General features: G+C 47.2%; 1 protein-coding gene across 4 annotated transcripts in view; it reads left to right on the plus strand.

Moving 5' to 3' along the window:
- Positions 1 to 8457, plus strand: part of FNDC3B (fibronectin type III domain containing 3B) — a 365496-nt gene that overhangs the window by 329969 nt on the left and 27070 nt on the right. For all 4 annotated transcript variants that reach the window (XM_045297448.1, XM_045297449.1, XM_004704080.3 and 1 more), the window contains one exon: positions 7612 to 7827. In XM_045297448.1, coding sequence (XP_045153383.1) covers positions 7612 to 7827 — 216 coding nt within the window. The remainder of the gene's footprint in view (positions 1 to 7611; positions 7828 to 8457) is intronic.

Below are 8457 nucleotides of genomic sequence, written 5' to 3' on the forward strand. Positions count from 1 at the left end.
GGCACAGCAAGACTGTCACCTTCCTTGTTATCCTTAGTGAGCAGTTGGTAAGGTTGCCGAAGATTACTTTTTTTGGCAGCCTCATTATATGTCTGACTCATACTGAGCTAGCAAACAGCTAAAGCCTAAGGTACATTTGTTTTGCTCGTTTGTCCTCTTGCAGGTAGGTAAAAACGGGGGTGGGGTGGGGGTGTGTGTGTGTGAAAATAACATGTTCCGCCCTCATGATATGTCAAGCCCTGTTAGACTGCCAAGAAGTGAACGATAAGTATTTCCCCCTAACGATCAGAGGGGCTCTAAGAGGAGCAGGTTCTGGGGTTCACAAAGAGCAGCCTGGAGGCAAACAGCTCGTTAACCCCAGCATCCACTTTTATTGTCTCTCTTGGCAAGTTAAGTGGATTTTCTGTGCTTCCAACTCCTGATCTGTACAGTGGGGGTAGTAATTTTAACTACATGATAGAGTTGTGTTGTTTGAAGTAAGATTTAAAGTGCTGAGGACGGGGCCTGCCACTCAGAAAACACTCAACATAGCCGTCCTTAACAAGAAGTCTTGGTGCCACCGTGGGTAGGCGTTGGGCTGTTCACTACAGGGGGGGCGTTGGTGGTGCGCCTGGTTGCTTTGCGTGTTTGCTTTTGCATGGTGGTAAGGAATAACGGACTCAGAAAGTGACCTGATAGGACTGGTCAGAGCTGCCCTTGTGAGTTTCCAGGACTGTCACTGTTTACCAGAGTAGAGAGCCCCCTCTTTCTCCTAAGGGGCAGCTGGTGGTTCCGAACTGCTGACCTTGCTGATTGCAACTGAACTCGTTAACCACCAGGGCTAACTGCCTCCTCCGGGGCTCCTCGTGTATTAAGGCAGGCGTGAGAAAAGCAAACTCCTGCCTGGTGGCACTAGAACGCAAGGGGCTGCCAAGATGTGGTGCGTAGTTGAAGTGCGTGATGAGGCCAGAGCCAGCTCAGGCCACCCCTCCAGGACGCCTTCCCTGGGTAGCTTCATTCTGAGCACATCATTTCCTTGCGAAAGGGTTTCTATATTTAAACTGTTTACTTCCGAAGTTAGCCGACTATTTTCTTCCGTGTTTTTCTCTTCTTCATTAGACGGTGGGCTTTAGATGAAAGAAATTGTGCAAAACTAAAGCTCATCTTTTGCATCGTAGGCCTCTTCCTACCCCAACCCTGCAGCCTGGAGCCCCCTGCTCTCTTTTCAGCCACCCCCACCCCACAACGCCCTGAGTGTTGAAGGAGAGTGGGCTTCCACGTTGAAGGGCGGTCATTTTGAATGCCATTATTAAGATAGGTAGTGTCAGAAGTGTGTGTGTGTGTGTGTGTGTGTGTGTGTGTGTGTGTAGTACTCAGTAGAAATGCACGATGCTCCGGTAGAAATGCACGATGCTCTGAAGCAGCAGGAATGAGTTAGGCTCCAGAGTTAGACAGCTGTTACTTGGCGTGGAGTGCTGAATGCAACTGCTCCGTAGGGTGTTCAGAGATCTGGCCTTGCAGAAGCAAATCTCAGGATGGGTTTGAACCACTGGCCTTTTCACTCGTTAGGCAAGCACTCACTCACCCATTGGTGGCACCTGGGGACTCCAAGTTAGACCGTCCGTATTTTAATAGCGGGCTTTTTTCTTTCAAAGTTTCTGAAGAAGATGCTTAGTTCACTTAATATTACTAGAATATTCATGGGTTCTTCTGGCTTTTGGCAGTTTGAAGCGATTTTTTACCTCCGCCTAGTCCACGTAGAGTTAGCCCAAGCCTACCTTGCCCTTAATTTGCAGAACTTAGGATTTCAGGAACTGATAACGATCCAAATTAAAAACAAAACCTTGTAGATTCTATCTCAGTTTCAAGTTCACCTGTTTCTTCGGCTAAAGAGAAAACTTCTCAAGTGTGGGTTTGAAGTAGCCTTAAATCAATAACATATTTGAAAGTCAGTTTTTCTTGACTTTCTTAAAAATTTTTCTTGCTCATCCTTTTGTTCCATGAGTTGGTGTTTATTTTTGCCTTGTTCTTTGTATTCATGTGTCCCTTTTTCCTAAAATTAGAGAGTATTTTCACACTATATTTTTCATCTACCGCTCCCCCCCAATCAGTAACTACTTAGTCCTAGTTAAAGTTTCTTAGCTTCCTACTCTGTGCATACTTCATGTTTTTACCAGAACGCAATAAGGCCCTCTAATTGTCTTGTATCAGTTCCACTGTTCTATTTCAATTTTGAGTGTTATTTTATCATTAGAACTAATGCTCATGGTATCATATTTTTCCCATGGCAGAATTGTGTTTTTGTGATAATGTAACATAGGTCGAAATGAAGTGTGTGTCAAACTAGGTAGTTGATGCCAAGATCCCAAACAGCATAACGTGGAAATAAACTTGGTTGTCTTAAAAACGCATTTCCTTGAGAGGAGGCAGTTGTTGAATTGAAAGTGTGGTTTGAGTTAAAATGATCTTGTTGAATCTGTGGCTGTGTTTGATCCTAATTGTATGCAGGGAGCTTGGAGTGCCTGTCTGACCTCTGCCCACTGTGTCCATCAGCGCAGGTGGTGAGCCCATCCAGACCTAGTTCCTTGGCTTGTGCAGTAGACGGAGTAACTCCTAACTTAAGAGACCGTGTAAGGAACCCTAGGGGCACAGGTGGGTTAAGTAACAGTCCCGTTGGGTCCCATCAGTCACTGCGGGAGAAAGGTGATGGACGTGGTCTGTGTCTATAAATATTTACAGCCTCAGAAACCCTCTGGATTACTCCACGCTGTCCTGTAGGCCACTATAAGTCTGAAGCAACCTGATGGTGATTGGTAGGTGTTGTGTTTGATGTCCATGTGGACATCAGAGATATTAATGTTAGACCCATTCTAGGCTGATCTCCCTCATGCCATTTAGATCAAGTTCTTTGACCTCGTTTGGCTTCCCTCCAGCCGCCTCATCTCTGAAAGCCAAGATGACAACACTTCCTTTCCCATGGCACAGGCTCTTGAACTTAGCAAGCGCTCCGTGTTGTGTGTCTTTGTTGGTAGCATGTTCATATGTTCCAAAGCTCCTTACCTCGCCTTCTCTTTCCTAAGATGGTGTAAAAAGAAGCCACTGTAAGCCAGTCCCTTGACTACTCCTGGGCCCTTGGCCATAGGCAGAGGAAGAACAGACGTGGATGGTATCAGTTAATTACTCGGGTCATAGATGGGGTGGTAGTCATACCATAAAAATGGAGACGAGCCTCCGTGTGCCCTGTGCGCTTCTTCCTGGTGGGTTGTCGGCACAGGCCTTCTGCTGTCGGAAGCAACCCCGGTCTCAACAGATGGCCTGGGAGGAACGACCACGTTAGTGTTCACCAGAATGCTTAGCCACAGTGGCTCTTTCTTTTTCTGGTTGGGTGGTAAGAGTTTAAAAAAATGTAGCATTACAAAGCATTTCCTATATCCCCTTACCATAATTTAGCAATCCTGTTTGTAAAGGCAATACGGTGTTGCTATCCCATTTTTATTGATAAGAAAACCATCACAGTTAGATAATTTTCCTGAGAAGGTCATAGTATATATTTTTTGAACCCAATACCAAGGGCTTTTGAAGCCCCTCATATTTATCAAAATGCTCTGAAGGTTTTGGAACAGTGTGTAAATTTGCAACATAAGTAAAATGGTAAAGCTAAGTTTATTTTTAAATCTTGATGACTACCTTGTATAGAAAACTATTTTGCGTTCCAATCTCGGGGAAAAGGAAACAAAACTATTGCATTCATGCCATAAAGCCATCATTGTAAGACGTGTGTCGGCAGAAAAGGGAGCGTCTGTTAGTTTTCCAGTGTTGGGCGGAAAGACTGCCGTTGACTTCTCTTCGGAAGATCCGGCGGGCCGTGGATGACAGATCCTGGGGACAGGAAGGCACCCGACATGGAATTGTGGGTGGACTTTACAGAAGGAAGTCTTGTTTTCCACCCTGGGAGGCAGCTGTGGATCCAGTTTGGGGACATTGTGACTAGAAGTAACCTGACTGCTCTAAGTATTTGTGGGCAGACTTTGGAGTGAACGTAACTGTTGGTTTCTTTAGGGCAGTTACCCAGAAATGGGGTTGCTGGGTCTTAGGTTACGGAAGTACTTTGTAAGAAACGGCGACTGTTCCCCAGCGAGATGGTACCATTGTGCGTTCTCATCGGATAGAGAGGGGACTGGCCGTGGCTCAGCATCCTTCTTAGCATTTGCTCTTGTTCTGTTTGTTGGGTGTTTTCGGTCCCTCGTTGAGAGAGAGTGCTCGTATCGTGGTGGCTTTAATTTGCCTTTTCCTGAGTGGTTCACGGTGTTGGACATCTTCTCTTTGCTTCTTTCCCGTGTGTGTGTCTTTTAAATGGAGTGTCTCTTCTGATCTTTCGTCTGTGTGTTTCTTTCAAACGTGGGCTGCTTATTCTCCTAGGGTTAAGTTTCAGACATCTGTATACCTCCCGGGGGCCAGGGTGGGGGGTGAATCTTTGTCAGATTTGAAATTTGAAGATACTTCCCTGCAGACTGCAGCTTGCCACCATTCTCTCTGCTGCCAAGGTGACTGACTGACGAAGCCCGGTTGCGTTTTATGGATCACACTTTTGGTGCCGTAGCTAAAAACTGTATCCCTAATTAACAACGGTTTCTTCCTATGCTTTCTTCCAAAAGCTTTGTGTTTTACACGCAGGTTTCTGATCCTCTTTGAGTTCATTTTATAGAAAATAGGACATTCGGGTTGAGGCTTATGTATTTATTCACTTGTTTTCCTGTGAATATCAAGTGTCCCAACCCCATCAGTGGAAAACACTATCCTCCCTTCAACGAATTGCTTTTGCACCTTTGTCCAGGAAAATCAATGGGCCGTATTTGTGTGGGTCTATTTTGAGAGCCTCCACTCGGCGGCATTGATCCGTGCACGCGCGCCTCTCTCCGCCAGAGCCACACTGTTGTGATTACTGTGGCTTTACAATAAGTCCGACTCTCTTCTCGTTTTTCCAATTTGCTGTAACCCTCCTAGTTCCGTTGCTCTTCCGCATGGCTTTCCGAGTCAGCTCTTGTCTCTGTCCACGACTAAGAATCCTGCTGGGGTTTCAGTGGAACCGCATTGTGTCTGCAGACTAATCTGGGGGGAATTGACCTTGTTACCGTTAAAGATGTTCTGTCCACAAGCACCGTAGGTCTCTGCCGACTTATATTTTCTTTGTTGTTTTTCACCAGTGTTTGCTAGGTTTTTTTGGTTTATCCTGCTCTCTCCCCTCCCACCCCACCCCCCGGCTTTTTTTTTGTTTTTGTTTTTTTGCGCTCATTAGAATTTGTCTTGCGGGATGTTGACCAGAGTGGTGACAGCAGAAACTGCGCTGAACTTGACCCTAACGAAGGAGCACGGTCTCTTCCCATGATGATGAGTTTGGCTGTGGGTGTCCCTGTAGGTGGCATTTTTCAGGTTACAGACATTCCCTTTCAGCCCCAGTGGGCGGAGAATTCTAACCCTGAACGGATGTTGAATTTTGTCAATATCTGTGATGATTGATAATCCTGTGGTTTCCGCCTTGAGATCGTTGCTGTGATGGGATTGCCTAGGGACAGCGTTGGAGAGAACAGAAGAGAAAACCCCGTGAACAAGAGACCCCAAAATGGATAGATAAATTACAACCAAACTGTTGGGTTAGTTACATCGTAGATCTACCCTGTAGAGCAGGCTGGAACGGCCCCTGTGGGTTTCTAAGACTGTAACTTTTTTAGGATGTAGAAAGCAGTATCGTTTCCTGTGGAGCAGCTGGTGGCTTCGAACTGCTGACCTCAAGGTCAGCAGCCCAGTGCATGACCACTATGCCTTGGATGAAGCAGAGGGAGAAGTGATTTCCCCTACTCACCCAGAGCTCTGAGAGGCCTCTCATCTTGCCTTGAGCCGGCAGTAGGGATTTCTGTCCATGACCACGTGTGTCCTTCACTGGACCTCACCTGTGTCGAGGGGAAACATGACAGCCCCCTGCTGGTTTGGTGTCCCTTAGGATTCTGGGCATCTTCAACTCTCTGCTGCTATTAACCTTTCAGAGTCTTAAATTGCTGTGCTATTCATTTTGTTCAGGTTTAACAGCTGCATTCAGTGGTGGAGACAAGATAGAGTGTGCATGCTCCTAGAATTGAAAAGCACACACACCCCTACACACACACACACACACACACACACACACCCCTACACACATACCTCCACACATACCCAGAACAACTCACAAGCATGCTGTTAGAGTAACTTTTAACTTGTCATCTTTAAATTGGCGACATTTGAAGAATTGAGGCTAATTTGAGGTTACATGATGAGTTTAATTACAATACTGATATTTTCTATTTAATCTAAGTGGGAACTGTTGTAAAACAGAACTGGGAGAATATGTTAAACTGACCTCTTGCCTAAGAGTTGACCATCTTTCCCAACATGTTTATTATCATCTGTCTTGAAGCTCTGTTTTAAATTCACATCGAGTTTATGCACTCAGCGTCCACGGGCGTTTCTGCCAGAGGGCTGGACATGGGGCAAGAAGAGACTAGAGGAGAGCTGTGTACCAACCCAAGGGTGTCCTTCCGGGGCAAGGACTCTATGGAACTGGGGCAGGTGCTTGAAAGGACCACGTTGTACTGCAAACAGAGGAACCACCAGCAGGGGGGGCTGTAACCTTGGGTCGGAGGCACACCGGAAGTGGCGGGGCTGTTCCGGCCTTCCATGGATGTCAGAAAGAGCAGGTGTCAGGAACATGCCGCCACTGCTGGAAGGGAACTGGGGACAAAGCTGGAGCGGGGCAATTTTTTTTCCTTTTTGGTGACAATTAATGACATTGTAGAGGAATGAACATAAGCTGCGGGGCATAACAATCGGATGTTATTTTACACATACAATTAAACTATTTGTTTTAGCTCCCCAAGACTTTATGGTCGTTTGCTGTGACCTTATTACCCCTAAGCCTACTGAATAGCCCGTTCCGATGTTGGAATGTCTGAGGCACACCCTGTGAGTGGCACACTTAGCTGGTCGGTGAGTGAGGGCAGGGGAGGCGAAAGGCCCTGTAACTCTAGAACAGTTGTCCGTGTGGCTCTTCACTCCCTTCCTGTGCTTTGCTTTCCACCTCACCAACCTCCGAAGCCCAGTGTGGGGGCCCTAGTGGCGCGGTGGTTAAGCACTTGAGCCGAAAGGTCAGCAGTTGAAGCCTGCTTACTAAAACACTCTTCGGAAGACAAGCGTAGGTGGCTGCTCGCACGGACCTGCACCTGGGGAGCCCGTAGAGGTGTGCACTGGGCTCAGAATCCACGCGACCGCAGCAGGCTCGGGAGGAGGCCGAAGGGCAGCAGGAACAAAATGCAAAGACATGTTTTCAGGGTGCCTTCCCACAAACAACACTGAATTTTTAATGTAAAGAACTGAGGGGTCCCTTCCTAACGTGCTTTTAGGGGGAGGCGGGGGGGACTGCTTTTAAATGTTTCATGGAAAGTGCAAACTGTCCTGCAAGCAGCCCAAGTCCCCTCGGTCTTGAGTCTCTTGTGCTTCATCCTCCAGGACTGCAGGGAAGAAGACTCCGCACAGCGTTTATGCTGCATCTTACACTTGCGCTGGTTTTGTTTAGTTTCTTTTTGTTTTGTTTTGTTTTTCCAGGATCAGAATTCAGGCCATCAATGAAATTGGAGCGGGGCCCTTTAGCCAGTTCATTAAAGCAAAAACTCGGCCGTTACCACCCTCGCCTCCTAGGCTAGAGTGTGCTGCAGCCGGTCCCCAGAGCCTGAAGCTGAAGTGGGGGGACAGTAACGCGAAGACCCATGCCGCCGCCGATGACGTGGTGTACACGCTGCAGCTGGAGGATCGGAACAAGAGGTGAGGCCGCGGCGAGGGTGGAGGCGGGAATGCCGTGGCTGTGTCTCGCGCGACACAGTGGCATCTGCTCCCTTCTCCTCGGAAGCATCATTCCACGCTGCTAAAGTCTCTCTGTGCTGGGGGGGTCCTGCATTTTAGACCCAAGCACTGTTAGCCCTCCATTTTCCATTTGGAGTCTCTAAACGAAACATTCTGAAAAATCCTAGCTTTTCCCTCCATGTGTGAGGTATTGTTGTATGTGTGTGATTTATGGGCCTCTCCCCACCCCCACCCCCACTTCTTTCCTTTTCCTAAAGCCAGACAATGGAGCGAGAACATCTGAAAGGAAAATGGTCACATTCAAGACCATGCTATGTCGTAGGATCCAATTAGTCACAGGAGCAGAGGAAAACAAGACTTGGGGAGTGATGTTCCCTCTTTAAATATTCAGGAACCATTCAGGACAAACATGTTTACCCATCTGAAATCAGTGTGGGTGATGTACAGATGGGGATTGTTCTCTGTAACTGTGGGCAATGCGATATCAAATTAGCCAGAGCCGGGAGCAGATTCTTTATAAGGCTCCCTGCCCAGGAAACACTCTTGGCTCTAGAAATCAACCCCAGCCTTTCGCTTAGTATTTTTTTTTTT

The sequence above is a fragment of the Echinops telfairi genome, unplaced genomic scaffold (genome assembly GCF_000313985.2).
Source record: "Echinops telfairi isolate 266 unplaced genomic scaffold, ASM31398v2 ScPeMD7_7420;HRSCAF=8458, whole genome shotgun sequence".
Classification (NCBI taxonomy): domain Eukaryota; kingdom Metazoa; phylum Chordata; class Mammalia; order Afrosoricida; family Tenrecidae; genus Echinops; species Echinops telfairi.